Source organism: Notechis scutatus, chromosome 6, assembly GCF_049901735.1.
Source record: "Notechis scutatus isolate UNSWTSFEM ecotype Mainland chromosome 6, rNotScu1.2, whole genome shotgun sequence".
Taxonomy (NCBI): Eukaryota; Metazoa; Chordata; class Lepidosauria; order Squamata; family Elapidae; genus Notechis; species Notechis scutatus.
Window position 1 is genome coordinate 65,974,412 of NC_142014.1, and position 18,545 is coordinate 65,992,956.

Below are 18,545 nucleotides of genomic sequence, written 5' to 3' on the forward strand. Positions count from 1 at the left end.
CACTATGCAAAAGAGGTCAAGCACATCATTCGGTCCTCATAGGATCCCAGCAGGATGCGGTTATAGCCAACAGAATAACAGAAAGAACATTAAACTGCTTATCTCTTCTCAATATTGGAAAAAAAATTAAATGCATTAAAGTGAAATCCAATTAAACTATTGCCTTCTAGCATGCAAACTACATCAAGGTTGTATATCCTGGCCACACCTCCTCTTCTGGCATTAGCTTGTGCCTTCCATCCTTTACAGGAAAACCACTTCCAAAGTCTTTGGATGAGATATCAGCTCCATATTCCACAATTACATCCTCTTCAATGCTGCTCACAAGTCGCCAAAATTCCTTCTCCACCAATTCTGTAGGAACCATCTGAAAAGCCCAAGAGAAAACCATCAAAAAGAGCTCAGGTTTCAAAGTCTGCAAGCCATAGTAAGTCTGCAAGTACTTATAACTTAACTGGTGTTAGTTTTCGTAGCACAAATTTAAATTGTTTGCATTTTAATGCATACTGTAGGCACAGTATTCATAATTGATAAAAAGAGATGTAAAGAAAGTATCAGTACATTTTTCTTTGGGCTTTAGGCAAGTTTAATGTAATTTGTCCCTGGGCTATTTTTCACACAAAGCAGCTGGAAATACAAGTTGAAATCTATGCTGTTATTTTAATTTTAATGAAGAGATCCATAGACTATTGGAGCAACAGTTTGATACAATGTTTAAGTTGCTGGACTACAAATTTCCATGAGTTCTAGTTCTCCCTTGGGCCAAAAAAGCTGTCAGGGTTCACTTTGGGCCAATTGCTCTCTTTCAGGTTAACCCACCACAACAAGTTGTGGTTGTTATGCTGTCTTAACTTGAACAAAATAAAGGTGGGATATGAATCTCCTGATAATATCAACCACAAGTTCATAAGATAGATAAGTAAGACTTAGAAAGAACTCTGCTGGGGCAAGTTTTATTGAGGTGGTCACATTCAAAGTTTGATGAAGCTATGGCAATGCTGATTGGAATTTAAAGGAAAAGGTTTCCTGCATACTGTATAAAAATCTTGTCAATTTGGAGAGAACTACAGTACCTCAAATTTTATTTAACGTGACACCAATGAGCTCTGATACTCCTGGCCATTAATGATATATAATCCACGCTGTCCTAAAAAACTCAATTTCCTTTTCTATAAAATTCTATTTCTATTTCTATAAATTCTATTTCTATAAAATTAATATAATTCTAAAAGATAACTAAAAGCATTTTAAGTTATAAAATACATTCAGTTGTCAAATAAATTATTCATAAAACTTTCTACAATCTGCAGAATTTGAGGGAGTCACTTACAAAAAAGTTGGACCATATCATGCCGAATTTTACCATACCTCTCAGTACAAAAGGACACACACACACACACACACACACACATATAACTTGCTGTCATGAAAATATTAACAATGACCCACTTACATGGACTGGCATATTGAAATAATCTGACTTGAAGTTGTCTGCCATCTCACCAAAGCTTTGGAGGCTGTACTCTCGAACAGCTTGTTCAAATCCAAAGGCTTCCCGTGGTTTGTTACACTCCTAGAAGAAAAGACACAGTTATTATGGCAGATGAACTCTTATCTTTTCCTCACCAAGTTTTGAGAGAAAGAAAGTTTTCAATTACTTTCTACAGATGAAACAACTCTAGAATGGGATTTAAGGAAGAGGGGCCAACTAGAATAGCTAAGAGATAGGCATGTTTTTTTTTTCATATAATGCACTTACTGCGGTGCATTATAGAAAGAATAAGAAAGTTAAGAAACAAAGTACGTAAGTTTGATTGTGAGTTTTGAAGAGACACAAATATCTCCCACAGTCATTCAGCAGCATGTGTTACAGCTTCCTTAGTATAATCTAAGGAATCTGTAATATTATTAATCTGGAATCTTTGTATAATTTTGTTTGCCAATTGCACAGTGGCAGATAGGACAGCATTCCAGAGAGTTAACATCATTGCCCAGAAGATCATTGGTTGCCCTCTCCCCTCTTTGGAAGAGTTTTATAGCTCCCGCTGCCTTAAGAAAGTTCAAAATAAGAAAGTTCTTGAGACCTTCAAGAAGAGATTGGACTGCCATTTGTCAGAAATGGTGCAGGGCGGAGGAGTTGGACTAGATAACCTATAAGGTCCCTTCCAACTCTGATTATTTGTATCTCTGTAAAATATTCTCAAAGATCCATCTCATCCTGGGCACACTTTTTTTGAAATATTACCATCTGGCAGACAGTACAGGATAATAAAAACAAGGACAAATAGGCTGAAAAACAGCTTCTATCCATGGCAGTAACTCTATTGAATTCTACTGTATAGTGCGATATTAATGCAATATTAGGCGGTTTCAATTCAATGTTTAGAATGTGAAGGATGTGTGTTTGTGTTTATTTTCATAGTCATAATGTACATGGTGGTAATGTAGATGGTATTTAATTTCGTTGCACAAGATGCAGTGACAATAAAGTAAAGTAAATCTAGAACTAAACTAAGCTCAAAACTTTTTTTCAGCTACAAATTCTCTAAGTCTTATGCTTACTATTTTGCATTCTAGAAATTATTTTGCAGAAGCCCCTTCTAATAGAAAGAAACAAACACTGTCCACCAAATGCTGCATATTACTACATTTGCTATATAAGCCTAATTAACATAAATTTCCTTGTGCACATGTGCGTATATGCATTGTGCTATGCTGTATATATTAGAAAAACTGTACCTCAGCAACACATTTGGGACATCTCCAGTCACCTTTGGGAACATCAGGCAAAGGAGGTATTAAGCAAAAAGTGTGGTAGCTGTCATCACACCCATCACACAGCAGCAATTTATCCTCATTGTTTCCCCGACCACAAAACAAGCAAACATATAAGTCAACCTAGAAAAAAGTAAATTTCTTGTAATCTCATGACACTTATATATAATCCAACAGTTGTTACATAAACCTATTTCTATCCTTCGTGCCACAGGATAGTTTCCAAAACTTAAATGGGAAACATCTGTTTCTCTACAGTGGACAATAATGAGGGAAGGGGTTGTACATCTGCATCAACTCCCATACCAATTCTGAAGATATCACAAATCTACTCCCCAGGCAAACAAGTGTAGAAAATGGAGAGTTGCTATTGGGACCAGAGACAGAAAGATAGCAGTGTCTGCCTTACAAATTTGAACTTATTTATGTATATCCCATCTTTATTATTTTACAAACAACACAAGGCATTGAAAACATACCCAACATATCTTCCTCCTTCTATTTTCCCCACAACAACCCTATGAAGTGGGTTGGACTGAGAGAGAGGGACTGGCCCAAAGTCACCAGCTGGCTTTCATGGCTAAGGCAGGACTTGAACTCATAGCCTTCCATTTTCTAACCTGGTGCCTTAACCACTATACCAAACTGGCCCTCTAATCCAGGAAGTTATTTTTAAACAAGCATGTGTGAACCCTTTGAAGTTCAGAATGTCCCTCCACAAAGCGAAAAAAAACTGGTTGCTTTCAGCATTCTAGGTATTTTTAGGATAAAATATTCTTTTCCAAGCTATAAAGCAAGGGATCCCCAACCCCTGGGCTGCAGCCTGGAAGTGGGCAGCGCAAGTGGTAGGGTTAGTGTTGTGTGTGCAGATTCATTTGCATAAGCCTGCCACTCAACATAACCATCCCCTCTCCCCCTTTCCACTGGTGGAAAGTTGGGGACAATTTCTATAAAGCACTTCCAAGATGCTCAAAATGGTATTTTGGACACTTGAAATGGGTTGCTATGTATGAAAACAGTTCAATGTTGGAACTCTTTTACACGTTCTTAAGCACCCCATTGGAGAAACTTTAGTTAAAAATCTAATTCCCCTATCTTTGTTTTAATGAAATATTTTTGTATGAATTTGGCAATTACTGAATTTTAGTACATTTTAATGAAAAAATATTTCTAGTTCTGCAACCTATACATTTTAGTGAAAACTGTAACATTGTCAGAACTGTAGAATTTAATTTTTAAACTCCAGGACACTGCTCTTTAACAAATCTTAGTTCATACTGGAACACAATTTTCTATTCAGAAAGCAAATTAAAGTTTAGGCTTGAGCATTGTAGTTCTTGTTTGCTCTAACCATCTTTTAATTTGTGAAATAAGCCACAAAGTTGTAGTTCACAGGCCATACTAAGTCAGTAATACATAGTTTGGGTACCACGACAGCTTAGTTCATACTACACATTAGGCCCAAACTAAACAAACTACAGTACATCTTTGCAACCCAAAAGCCAAGCTCAGCCTAACAATGTGTCAATCATCAGTAACAGAGTTTAAACATGCTTCGGATAAACACATATCCATCATCCAACAAAAAGTAAAAAATTGAAATTGAAATAAAATAATAGTAAAAACCCAATGGACACTAGGTCTTTTTCTACCATCAGTTTTCTATGTTTTTATATTTCAAACAACATGATTCAAAGAGAAATATTCAATCCAGGAGTTTACAGAAATCAAGTAAGCATATACTGGATTTCAATATTTAAAAACCTGTAAAGTCACAAACCAGGGAAAATTCATTATTATAAATGGTTCATAACACAATTATCCAATGATTCATAACAACAACGGATGAAATATTCATTTAGAGTCAGATCACTCCATTAGGATCAAAATCTAGAAAACTGTATCTAGGATGAAATAAAAATTCATACATTTTCAGTCTACTTAGTGCAGGTAGCCTCATTTGACAAGCACTAATTCAAAAGCCATTTGATATAGTGCTGAATGACATTTACAACTGGTTCTTGTAGTTGTGGCCATCACAGCATCCTTGTAGTCATGATCATGATTTGGGCATTTGGTAAGCTAACTTGCAATTATGATGGTTGCAGCATCTCGCAGTCCTGGAATCGCCATTTCACTGCCCACTGCTCACCAGCAAAATTAGTGGGGAAGCCAGTAGGAGGTCACAAAGGGCAATCATATGACATTGTGCCTAGCGACTGCAGTTTTGCCTAACAACAGCAACTGGGACTGCTAGAATTACCTTAGATCGGCATGATCACCTGACATTGGACTTTACAACTGTACTGCTTAGCAATGGAGTTGTCAGTTCCAGTTACTGTTCTTAAACAAGGACTACCTGAATGAGATCCATGTTCATGGGGTCCAAAATTTAGAAGGGTAATATTTTGGTTTCATTTCACATAGGCTCTTGAAATATTGGTAACATACAGTAATAATACCTAAAAGCTGTACAGCATACAACTCTACTTGACAACAATGTAGAAAATGAGCAATTGAATAATGTTCCCCAGCCATAAGCACAGTGGTAATTAAACCTAAGACTAGTAGGTACAATTTGGTAGCTGCCCAACAGTTTATTGGTGACCATAAAACATTTTTCACATTGTCAGTAGTTCTTGGGAAAATGATGTACAAACAGTTTTAGTCTGAGTAAAAATTGGACTTCAAAAACTATAGGTTGAACTACAAATTTTAATAATAGACACAGCATTCATAAACACAGCAATAGATATTACTTCCTTAATTTTCAAACAACTTTAATATTAACTTTAACTTTAATGGAGGCATTTTATTTTCTTATTCCTTTACCTACATTTTCCCAATCTAGACGAACAGCAAGGTATCAATGAGTGACATGTTGTAAAGCAAACTTACAAAATTGACAGATAGTGCCCCTTTCCGCTGCCGCATCTGCATACCAAAAGCCTCAGATCTGGTACCTTTGCGTCTCCGAGGAACATCATCTGAAAAAGAGAATGCATAAATCATAAACCACAAAAGAAATCAGAAATCTGGAATACAGCAGCTAACAGAAGCAAAATATAAGATGCATTGTTTGACTATATTAAACAATAGACAGAAGACTCATTAGTCACATGACTGCAACAAGGGCTACAAAGTAGCAGTTCACAAAACATTTTGCCAAGGGAATGTAAACAGTTTCTCAAAGATTCATGTCTTTCATCTTACAAGATTCATATCTTTAAAAAAATGGAAGTCAGAAGAATATGTGTAGGACTTATTTCTAGCTTTTTTCCATTATATTATTTAATGTGAGGGTAACTGCACAAACCAGACCTATTTTCTATTGTAAAGCTGGAAATCTGGGGAGTCATGACTTTCAGACCAAAGGATACAAATCTATTCCCAGATATGTTTCTAAAATGGATTGAGAAAAGCCAAGCCAGATACACAATTGCAGTAAGTTCTTTTTGGTCAGCAGTTGCTAGATTCACAAGTAGAATATCCTAAGCATCTACAACCCTACACAAAGAGAATACTTTTTTACCTAATCCTTCCCAATTTAACTTGAATGTACAGTACTGTATCTTTTCCAACTCCAATAAACCCTTAATTTAATAGTTCATTCACAATTTTATCCCTAGACAATGCCATTCTGTGCACATGCAAACACTCATTTTAACAGATACCCCATTATTTTGTTAAACCAAGAATACAGAATTTATCAGAGGCCACACTATTTGGGTATCTTAAAAGCCTCACAATAATTCACTTTGCATTTGCTCCAAAAAAGGACAATTACATACACACAACTGTGTAATATCCAGTATTTACAACACTAAATGAAGCTAAGCAGACAAAGATTTTACAGTATCAAGACTGATAATATCTTAATCATGTTATTTACTTATTTCTTTATAAAATTTATTGGCTGCCTATCTTACGTAATTGGTCGTCCATATGTAATTAAAGTATGTCTATATTTAGTCATTAAAACATAAATAAATTAAAATCCAACATTAAAATCTAAGGACATGTGGGGAAGGGCGGAGTAGGGGGGAGGTGAGATCTGTTGTTACCCAATCAACTATCTCCACTGTGCTGTTCCCCCATTTGGGGCTCTAAGCCAATTGGCAGAGCCACATCTTGAACCCTTACGAAAGGATAAAAGGGTTGGAACCAACTCATATTGGGGGCAAGATGTTCCAGAGGGCAACAGCAATAGCAGAGAAGACCCTCCTCCTGGATCCTGCCAGATGGAATGCTTGGGCTGATCAGACCTGTAGCATGCCACCTCTTCCGGCACAAGTGGGATGAGCCACTCATAACATTACACCAGTTGTTAAGAATTATATGAATGGTGGTAAAATTCTGCATTGCCAATAATAAAAAGTCAATAATTGTTTTGAATTCCAATCTTACCTTCCTTTTCCTTTGTCCCCAACGTCAATCCCATCATCTTTGGTCCTGCTCCAAATATCTGAAGCTTCTTCAATTCAGTATTTCTACTCACCTCTCCTCCCTCTGCCTAAAGACAAGATTACATAAATTCACCATTAGTACTTAGGCTGACAGTAATTACTTTCCATGCTGGATGACTAAAAGTTATGATCCGGATCAAATTCAACTTTCGCAGGTATCTTTTTTTAAGAACAATGCTACTAAGGCACTTCAAAGGACAAACGTTACTTTAATTTCTACCACTATCTACAACATGCTTCAGACTAATCATAAAAATTACCCCTCTTGGAAAGGCATCCAAACTACTAATAGAAGATAATTAAATTGCATACTTCTATATACAGAGACTATCTACTAGGCATTTTAAAAAGAATTTTCCCCAAATAGGAAAAAAGATATTATTTATTAAAGGAAAATGTTGAAACAAATAAGAATACAACTTTTTTCTATTGCATTTACGTCCTACTAATTTGCTTTAGACCCAAAAGCATGTATATTCTATTATGTACCTCATTAGCAAAAATACAATTACCTATAGCCATAATAAGCATCATCTGTTCTATTTCTTCCAGCTGATAAGATATTCTAACCTACAATTCCTTATACATCCAATAATTGCTTTCTTTTGCACAAGTCAAATATTTTAAACAGATTTCATAAATAAATAAACATATATTCTTTAAAAAATGCTGAAAATCCTGGTTGTGAAAATATCATGTAACATGTGGAGTACTGGAAGACAACAAATAGAAACTGAGACTCAGAAAAATCAGATTAAAATGATTTCATTTTACCTTATCTGAATTTTTTAAACTAGTAACTGTTTAAAAGAAAAGATTCAAAACCTGTTTTGATTCAAACCATAGAAAGAATTCTATTAGGAACTACAAATTTCACATACAGATATTACATACAGAAATTCAATTGTTTGCCTGGTTCTTAACATTTTGAAATGATGTTATAATTCTGTTCATTCCACAAGCCAAGTATTTCTGAAAACATGTAATTGTTTAATTTTGTTCTGAATATTCAAACCACATGAAATATAACAAAAGAGCTTGTAACTAGGTCATTTTTTTGTGTGGCTAGGACTGCCTCTCCAAGTTTTCTATCTATGCAATTCAATTTTAACTGATGATAGCAAAGTCACAACCTGACTACTTCTGTTCTACAACAATCCCAATTAAAGCTAATTAGTAACAGCAACTGTGTTTTAAGAAGGAGATGAAAAATGGTACAAAGAGTAGTGGGGAAGTATCCTGATATTTTAATTATAATCTTCACAGTAGGGGGTGGGGTTACTGATGTTTATTTTGGCTGCTTGTTTGAATTGTCTGTAAAGGTACATGGGCAGATGTCCCTTAAAACTATCAACATTTTACTATTAAAGCAACAATTTGGGAAAAATGGCCATTCAAATGCTAGAACAAAAATGATCTCTTTCAGCCTTAACCAACACATTTTAAAGGGCACACAGCTTTAAAGTGCATTATAAAATCCAGATTTAAAGAATTGAAAAGATTTTTAAAAATATATTTTTAGCCTTAACCTCAAAGGAAAATTAAGCAGAATCTGGGGAAAACCACTCTAATTTACAAAAGTATGCCATTGGGAATTGTCTACCTAATTTAAATATCCAATTCCAAAAACAGCTGCAAAACAAGATGAACCCTGAGAATTGGATAGGAAGCAAACAGACCTATAATGAAAGAGTTTTGCCCTTCCAAAGAAAGTAAACAAAGGAAAAATACAAAACATCAAAATCAGTTTTTCTTAGAAATTTGAATGAAATATTGCCAATAAATGTAGGACTCTTAAAGCATAAAGTTCATATTGTGGTTTGCCCAACTTTATTCACTTTTTTTGTCTGATCCTTCTACTGTTCCTATACATACAAAATTGTTGGGTTTGAGTAACTCAGCTGCACTTCAGTTTTTAGTTTTAAGAATTGTATGGCAGGGTCCTTGTGGGCAAAGCTACACACAACTTTTCTCTTGGGCTTTTTTGAGTCAAACAGGAAGGGAATGGAATTTAAATAATTATTGGTAGCACCTAATTCTCAAGAAAAGTATCCTAACTCACATTGGAGAAAAAAGTTATTTTACCAAAGCCTGGGGAAATTATATAGAAGAGCCAGACACTGTGTAGAAAATACTCCTTGATGCCAGCATTTTCCTACTTTAATTGGCAACCACTTATTCGTAAAATGTTTTACTATTCTTCACACTAAAGATTTGAATAGTTTGAATAGTGTCTAAATAAAAGCCTAAACTCCTTATCTTTTATTTACGCTGATATTACATAAGCATACATACAGTTTGTGTACACAGATTATATACAGATTACCATATATAGCAAACTTAGAAATAACACACTTGTGTATGTTTTGATAGCATTCAATAAACACATTGTTATAAAGTAGACCACCTTATAGTTTATATCATAACACAGCATGTTTAGACTAAGTTTGAGATATTAGCTTGCCTAAGCCCTCTAAAACAGTTTTAGAGGAGAAAATCAAACTTCCCAGTTTGTAGTTTGAACAGCATGCTATACCAGATGATGCTCATGCAAAGTTCAACAGCTATCACAAATAAAATGTTGGGATTTTTTAAACAGGTTTATCAACTGAAGAACTATTAATTAGATTATACTGCATGTTTATCTAACACTGAAAAATCTCACTGTGGTCTCTTTGTACAAATCTTACGACCAGATAAAAGCCACTGCATTTTTAATGCTTCTGCACTGCACTAAACTTAAAGGCAGTCTATCTACGGTGGCCAGCAGCCTGAGTACCTGGGACTTCACACGTCTGGTTCTTTTCAGCACAACATTCATTCTTGCACCCTGCTTTGGAGGAGACTGAGCATCAACAGCAACTTCCTCAACTTCCACTTTTTCTTTAAGATCCAAGCTTGGCTTTTGCATGCCCTACAGAACCACAACACAAAAGGACAACAGATTGATTGGATCTGGGATGTCACTCTGGTTTCAAACTGTACAAAGCTACCGGGACAAAAAGGCCTGTCAATAAGTGACACATTATATGTGTTGTTTGGACAGATTCATCCATGAAAAATAAAATTAGCACATTTTCCAAATGCCAAAAAAAACCTTTAAGTTTGACTTTCTTTCAACAGTGTTCTCATCCTATCTAAAGAGATACAAAGAAAGAGACCAAAAAACCCCAAATAACATGGTTCTCATTAGCAAGACATTTTACATAAGGTAAATGCATATTAGACATGTCAACCTAGTACAGGTAGTCCTTGACTTATGACCACAATTGAGCCCAAAATTTCTGTTGCTAATGAGACATTTGTTAAGTGAGTTTTGCCTCATTTTACGACCTTTCTTACCAGTTGTTGAGTGAATCACTGCAGTTGTTAGTAACATGGTTGTTAAGTGAATCTGGCTCTCCCATTGAATTTGCTTGTCAGAAAGTTATGAAAGGTGATCACATGAATGTGACTGTCATAAATATCAGTCAGTTGCCAAGTGCCTGGATTTGGATCAGACACATTTCAGTGCCACTGTAACTTTGAATGGTCACTAAATGAACTGTTGTAAGACAAGGACTACCTGTATACATCAAAAAAGTGTATGGTTTAAATTTCTTACAAATAAAATACTCTCACCATAAGGCTGACACCAGACTGGAAAAGTTCATAAGGATATAAGATCCGTTCATAGTGTGACTTCAACAGTGAACCTGTTGCTTTTCCTGGTAAATAACCCAATCGGCTTGCCACTTTAGACCATTTCTTCTCTTTAGTGACCATTTCAAATCCTCCTTTGCTGGCAACAATCTAAAGCAAAAGTTAAAAACAATCTGGCTGCAGATTTCTACACATCAAGATAGGATACAAAAAAGCATCTGTAATATAAAACTACAAATATTTAAGCTATCTAGACATTTTCCTACAAAAATTTTCTTATATACATATGTAAATAACTCGCTACGCAGTTTGCACATCTGCCATTTAACCACACAAGAGCCTGAAACATTCAGTTTGATTAGTCATGTTCTAAAACACATTAATTTAACTTGCAATTATCTAATTCAGAAAATCTGGAATTCGTATGAAAGTTTATGTCACGAGCCTTAAAGCAACAAAATAGAGTATGTATATAGATCTTTCAAGATGAAGTTTGTCATCATTATTATTTGGTAAAAATATTTCTTTTGTTCTCTTCCACTCACTCTTTCTGGTTTAAGCAACCAAAAGATTTGTGAAGGACAGAACTTGAATAAAATGAAAGCATAGCTGATAACAAAGAAACTAATTTTAAAATAGAGGACTTCTTATTTACATTTTGCTAAAACTGTTTTAAACAAGAAGAAAGTGCAACAGTAACAATGAAGTAACAATTTATCATGTACTAGGGAGGATATAGATCAGAAGATCTTTATAGGAACAGGAAGGTGAAATGTTGCTTTGGGAGAATCTTGGACAAAGATTTGATCAAGAATAAACAGTAGTAATTAAGTTAGGCTGACTATTGCACTATAATGGAGATTTAACAATTTTTAAAGGAATCCTAAAGAAGTTAATTATTTTGGAAAGTTTCGATAAGTTGATTTCATAATAAACTAACAGAAATGACTTCTCAAAAATCTCAACGTAACTCTTACTCTCCCCATCCAGTCATTCCTTAATTTCTCAATTTACAATGGTGTATCATTTATTTGAAGACTGCTTGAAATATATATAATGACTGAAAGATTAAAACAATGTTTTATTAGCTTGCTGATACAGAATATTATGTGCACAAAAATCCTTGCTGCCTTAGATAAAAATGCAGTTCTGATTACAAGAATGCACTGTTGTATGCTACACTTTCTTGACCATTATGTGAATACTTTCTTTACAAAAGAGTTATGCAGCATTTACAATGGAAAAACTTGTTCAAGTATCTATCACTTGCCCACCAAACCACTACAGATTCCCCCCTTACCTTGCTCAGGGAATAAAGATCTAATATTTTTCTTTCTACTACTGGAATTTTCAGTGTAGACCCTTGAAGTTCCCAGAATTTTGCTAGGTGATCTAAGAAATCCAACTTCACTCTAGTCATTGCCTATTAATCAAACCAGCAAAAGATATCATATAAATTTGATGTATAAAGTTAACTGTTCACAAAAAACAAATGGAAACAACAGAACAAAGCCCATTTCAGCCGTTTCAGAGAAACCATCTAATATCAAACTTATGGAATTGCTATGAAGTGGGGGAGGGATGTCTTAAAATATGTTATATGAATAAATTCTACAGTCCAATGAAGGCTGAAAAGAGTAGAGGAAATCATTATGGAAACAGACAGGTATAGCCAGGTATACCAAAAATTGTATAACATTTTCCATACTTCAGGTTCCTCTTAAGTAAATTTTAAAGAGACTTTTGGCAAAAGATGTTGCTTCCTCTTGCCTGAGGGAAGGGGGGAGATTAAGGGCAATTATTCAAATTGTCTGAAAGCTGTGATTAATTCTAATAATGATTAGCTGGAATTCTACAAAGTGATAAGTTGTAATAAATCCATGTTTACTGAGCTCAAATAAAACAAGATAAAGATAAAAGCAAATCCTGGCAAGATTGGAAGAATAACAAATTAATACAGTATAACCTTTCAATCTTAAACTATATTTAAGTCTTAAATATAGTTAAATCTTAAACTATATTAAATCTGAACCAGCTTCACCTTCCATAGATACTCATTACTATGGAATATTAGGTTCTATCAAACCCCATGAAACATGAGTGCTGATCAGCTCTTTCCTCATGTGCTCTCTACTGCATAATGCAGAAAAGGTAAGATACACTAATTAGCTCCACTATTTCAACTGCTTTAGGTTAATATATTCCTGTAGATTCCCCCCTGCAGTATAAAAGATCATAACCAGGCCCTTGTGTTATATTCTAATCCATGAAGTGCTGCAAAGCAAAACTATCAAGAGTGCAATAATGATTAAATAATGAATACTTTTATACTTTCCTCCTGCCATAAGGAGTGTCCAAGAGAGCCACTGGCACTGACAAAAGAACCCAGATAGAAATTAGTTCTAGTAAACTGTCATTTTTACTGGAGCATCAGAAAATTATGCACTTATAAAACAAAAATGTACTCATAAATACTGGGAGTTATTTTATATAATTATATCAATGCAACATAAGAAACTATGTGGGTGTTTCAGGTCATTCATCAAACCATCTCACCCAAAAATTCTAAGTAATCCAATACTGATGACTAGAAACTTACCTCCAGTTCATTCAAGCGCTGCACCCGTGGAGTAAAACGAAAGTTTTGCACATCACATGCAAAAGGAGGTTGCCAATCCTAAGGGGGTAAACAAGAAAAGTCACATTTAACAAAACAACACATCACTCATATTTTCTTTTTTTTTCTTTTGATTTACAAGCATTCCATGAAAAGCTGAAAATATTTCAGGTAAAAAGTATTACAAAATGTTTTCATATTATCAATTATATATGGACTAATCCTAGTAACTCCAGAATTCATATACAGTAGCTTAACACTATACAGAAAGAATACAAATTAGAACAAAGCTAGGATTCACTATGTTGCAATTAAGAATCTGACTTTCTTGAATTTTAACTTGTTTTGGGCGTGATACAGTTTGGCCAAAACGAAAGTATTTGTATTGTTCTGGATTTTGATAGAAATATCAGATAAATTTTCTATAAGTAGAACAAGTATTTTATCTTCTCCAATTCCTCTTCCACATGACCAACACACCAAAACACCACACTTCAAGTATGGCACATTCCACTGGCTCATCTGCCCCCTCCCCATTTTCCCAGTGCCTTTTTTTGCTGCTGTCTTGTTCCATCAAAATTTTTGACTTTTTCTGATTCCCATCCTGGAACACCTGTCCCGCAGAAAATGTTTTTCAGGTCCATGTCCAGATAGAACATGTATCTCTCTCCATGCCTGAACTTTGCAAATTTTCTATTCCATACACAGAACAATCAGTGCATTGAATTGTTTGCATGTCCCTAATCAAAAAAGTGTTACAAATGTCGACCCAAATTACAAATCTATAAATACTCTAAAAATGGCACATCACTCAGCAGCTGCTCACTTCTTTGTAACTCCCCCTTTCTTTCCTACAACCAAAGAACGGATTGCTACTTTTCATGACTATTTTAAAATATATATTTCTCTCCAACTAAATGAATTTGTAATTATGAGTTAGAATGCAGCCAACTATACTGGAATATAGAATGACAGTTTATTTTAAACTTTTAATAATATGAATCAGAACATCTGTTATTCATCACTAGTTATTACTTTTAAGTTATTTGACCATGTAACCTATTCATTATGCAGGTGTTAAATAAATTAAAACTAGACATTTAAACTGAGTAAGCCTGGGAATGATTATGTTTCATTCCAACAGATATTTTAATCTAAGGTACTTGACATGATCCAAAAATAAGCATTCCTTCAGAGTAATATGTCACAAGGCCCAGTACATGACTTCCATAGCTTTGAACACAAAGCTAACAAAAAACTCCACCAAATACAGATGTAATGGCTGTTTTTTTCCTGCACGGCTTAAGACTTCTCATTCCAAATAATTTTATTACTTGTTATTGTAGCTGATCTATGTTAAATATCTTTTTATACCTGAAAAGCCATCTGCTTTGCAAACTGAAGCCTAAAACTCCTGTCAGCATCAATTAAATTCCTGATTATGATAATTCTTAATAACTAAGTGACAATGAAAAAAGCTGGCAAGTGCTATGACTTATAATTGTTTTTCCCCATTATCCTTTGTATTCCTGGAGTAGAAGACAAAAAAAGAAGGGAAAAGGAGCTGAATCTCAGGCTGATCACATCGCTCTGGAGTTAAAAAGAGCCAGGCAAATAAAACTGCTACTGCTCAGAAAAGAGAGCAAAGATGGAAGCCTTGATCTAGACTGACCTTGGGTGATGAAGGGGAGTGTCTATCAGGTACTAGAACAGAGTAGTTCAGGACTATGCATTCTAATCTCTTTTAAGGAGATTTTCTTCAAATTAACAAGAAAGGTTTGACCTACAAGAGGTCTTTAAACATAGAGCAGAAAAAGAATCAGAGTATTTTTAAAATATTTACAACCAAGAAAACTGGTAGACACACACACACACACACACAATGCTACTGGGGCTGTAGACACCGTACAATAGGGACTATGTAGTTCTAGACAAAGAGATACAAAGCAAAATTATGTCCATAGAGAACCCAGACCGATACAGGAGACAAATGCGGGGTTGTTTTTTTCTCCCATGGAGGCCAGGATACAGTTTAAAAGCCAAAGCTTTTAAAGCCAGAGCTTTCTACCCTGGATTGACAGAATTTAGCTCAGCCACAGCGCTTCATACTGCAAATCAAAATCCCTCCCGTTAAATTTAAGCCACCTGGCTAGACTTGGGTCACAAGAGACGGTATTTTAAACATCACCCCTTAGAAGCTCTCTACCCTTTTCCCCGGGAGTAAGAATTTAGCCGCCTTCGCCTAACCTATATTGCTATATTGTTCCTCCGTTTCCACTTCGTTCTCGCTTCCCCCCCGCAAAAAAACCCCGTTTCAAAGGAGGCTTGTAACCCTGAATAAACAGAGGGTTGTTGTTGTTTTCCCCCTCTTTCGGCGTCGACCCATCGTGACAAGAGGCGCCATTGCTGCAAAAGATCAAAGACCTCGGAAAAAGTCCCAAACCGCTCGAGAAAAGGCCCGGGCTCCCTTCGCCCCTTTTCCCTCAGCCCCATCCGAATTAAAAGGGCGAGCAGGCGGGCGGCCATTTCTGGGGAGGGGGAGGGCTGTGGAGGAAGGGGAAGCAACTTCTTAAAAGAGCGAAGCCCCGGCTCCGAGGATACCCCGGAGAGCTCTCTCCATCCCTCCCCCGCAGGCCCGGCGGTACCTTGGGCGGCCTGATCTTGCAGATGCCCGTTTTCTCAGCCAAGGGTCGGATGCGGCCGATGAAGCTGAGGGGGTTGCTGAACTCTTCCCAGCTGGGCTCGAAGACCGGGCACTCGGGCGGAGGCAAGAATTCCGCCACGTAGTGCGGCCCATCGAGGCCGCCGCCGTCGTCGTCCCCCGACATGGCGTCGGCGCCGTCGTCCCTGCCGCCGCCGCCGCCGCCGCAGGACCCGGACGAGAAGGAGCTCGGCTGGCGGGGAGCGGAGAAGGAGAAGGCGAAACCGCTTAAAGATGGACTAGCAGGCGGAGGGACATTCCGGTACCCAGCGAGGAGCAAAGACGATCCTGGCCGACGAGCAGCGGAGTCCTTCGAAGGCGAGGCCGCAGCTCCCTCAAAGCCGGTCCGGGCTCCTCTCCTCCCGTTTGTTTTTGTTTTCTCCCCCGCCCGCAAGGATTTGTGCTGCTTTGCGTGTGTGTATGTGTTTTTTTTCTCTTTTTCCTTTTCCTCCCCTTCTTGAGGCTCAGCGGAAGTGACGCGTCTCAGTTAAATCCCCTTTCTCGCGGAAGCGACTAAATCATATCCTTCCGCTGATTTTTTTTTTTTTTTTAAAGTATGTAGTCCCGGCTCTGTTTTTGTTGGGTTTTTTTTTCCCCTACTGCTGTCGGACTGAAGCGCTTCTCTCTCGCTCGGCGTTATCCGCTTTAGCGCCTCATCGGACGAAGTTGGAGGTGGGGGGAGAACGATACAAGAGAGCCGAGGGCTTCATAGTCACAGAGCGAGCTAGGGTGGGTGTGGGAGTAGTGGAGGGGGGGGTATGGAAGAGTATGTATGAGTGCGCGTAGGTCTTTCTTTCAGCGGAGTCGTTAATACCACAAGAACTTCCGGTGTCGAAAGCTGGTTTTTCGGGGGGCGGGGGGGGCTCTCCGCTTTTCGGGCTCTGTGTGAATAAATTCTGCCCCGCCCCTTTCCGTGCAACCTTTGCCAGGCTGACCGTCGCGCGCTCCTCTCTCACAAGACTATCCTGTCAGTTAAGCTTCGCATTCCTCTCCCGTCCGGCCGACAAAGAGAAACTCGGACTCCGCCCACTTACAAGTCCCACGAGCTTCGCCAACCGAACCCTCCATAGGCCCCGCCAACCCTGTCTCCACAGTAACCGTCTGCCCCTTCTCCCCCCTCCACCCACCCATAAAAAACACGGCCACCGCAGCGCCCTGGCCCCGCCACTCGGAGTCCCTCAACGTACCTCCTCGGGGGATCTGCTGTTGTGTCGACGAGAGAAGAGGTTTCGGGTTTTTTTTTTTTGCAAAACTGTAATTAGCATTCCCTCAGCATCTTGGAACTCCATGCCATAAAACAACTTCCCGGCTGAAGAGAATATTTGTGCAAGATAATTGTACGTTAATTGTATCTTGGAATGGTTACCTTTGTTTTCCTCTCTTCCTGAAAAAAAAAAGGGGGGGGTGGGTCTGTGGCTCACCTGTTTTCTTTTGGTGGCTCAAAAAGTAAGGCCAGACCTGGACCTTCTAGCTGCTGTTCAGTTATAGTTACTGGAGCCATTATATTGTAAACGACATTCATTATAAATGATAGTCCTTTATTTCACAATACAGTACAGGTTTGGTCAATATAGTTGTCTTGGTTTTTTGCTTTTGGGTTTTCCTTTGTAAACCCAAGTGAGAAAAAAAATAGTCTTATGAACTCCTTTCAAATTTGCCTTTTATTTTTTATAATATATTTTTATGAACCCTTCAGATTTGTGCTTTTCCCCCCCAGGAAAATATGGTTACTGTAGTGACAATACTATTTATCTGCATCTTAATTAGCAGAAAACCACACTAGTGTGAAATTGGTGCCCCAGTTAACTGATCTCTATCCTGCCTCTGTTCCAAGTCACTGCCAGTCACCTGACAAATCTTCATGGATGATTGTATACACCTCTTGGACATCTTCAACTATGTTGGAATAAGAGGGAAATGTTACTTGTAAACTTAAGACAACTGAGGATTAATTTTCTCTATATTACTCATGGTAAGAGAACGTTATGCAAACACAAGGGGAAAAAATATGCCATTGACTTGCAAGTGAGGAAAAGATTTTGGTCAATACTTAGTTGGAAGACCACCAGGACTGCAGGCTACACCAGGGAAGGAAAACAACAAGCAACAGCACACCATTTTGTATCAGTTATCCCAAAATCTGTATAGATGTGTTGGTGAAAGAGTTGACATTGAGTCAAAGGAGATTTCATTCATTTCTATCCTGGAAAGGATTCTTTGAGGGAGAAAAACTAAACTCTTTCTTATGTTGAGTGCCTTCAAATGTGAAAGGGGTACCATTGTTCCAAATAATGTAAAACACTTTTTAGGTGCTTTCCTGAAGTAATCTTGAAACAAAGCCTAA

General features: G+C 37.2%; 1 protein-coding gene across 1 annotated transcript in view; it reads right to left on the reverse strand.

The window, feature by feature from the left end:
- Nucleotides 1-16,870, reverse strand: part of KDM5A (lysine demethylase 5A) — a 48,900-nt gene extending 32,030 nt beyond the window's left edge. Inside the window, exons 1-10 of the mRNA XM_026695107.2 lie at nucleotides 16,146-16,870; nucleotides 13,483-13,560; nucleotides 12,184-12,306; nucleotides 10,863-11,033; nucleotides 10,021-10,155; nucleotides 7,183-7,288; nucleotides 5,674-5,762; nucleotides 2,740-2,898; nucleotides 1,454-1,573; nucleotides 209-367 (exon numbers count right to left, since the gene is read on the reverse strand). Of these exons, the coding sequence (XP_026550892.1) occupies nucleotides 209-367; nucleotides 1,454-1,573; nucleotides 2,740-2,898; nucleotides 5,674-5,762; nucleotides 7,183-7,288; nucleotides 10,021-10,155; nucleotides 10,863-11,033; nucleotides 12,184-12,306; nucleotides 13,483-13,560; nucleotides 16,146-16,328 (1,323 nt within the window). The 5' untranslated portion in view covers nucleotides 16,329-16,870. The remainder of the gene's footprint in view (nucleotides 1-208; nucleotides 368-1,453; nucleotides 1,574-2,739; nucleotides 2,899-5,673; nucleotides 5,763-7,182; nucleotides 7,289-10,020; nucleotides 10,156-10,862; nucleotides 11,034-12,183; nucleotides 12,307-13,482; nucleotides 13,561-16,145) is intronic.
- Nucleotides 16,871-18,545: the final 1,675 nt, after the last annotated feature.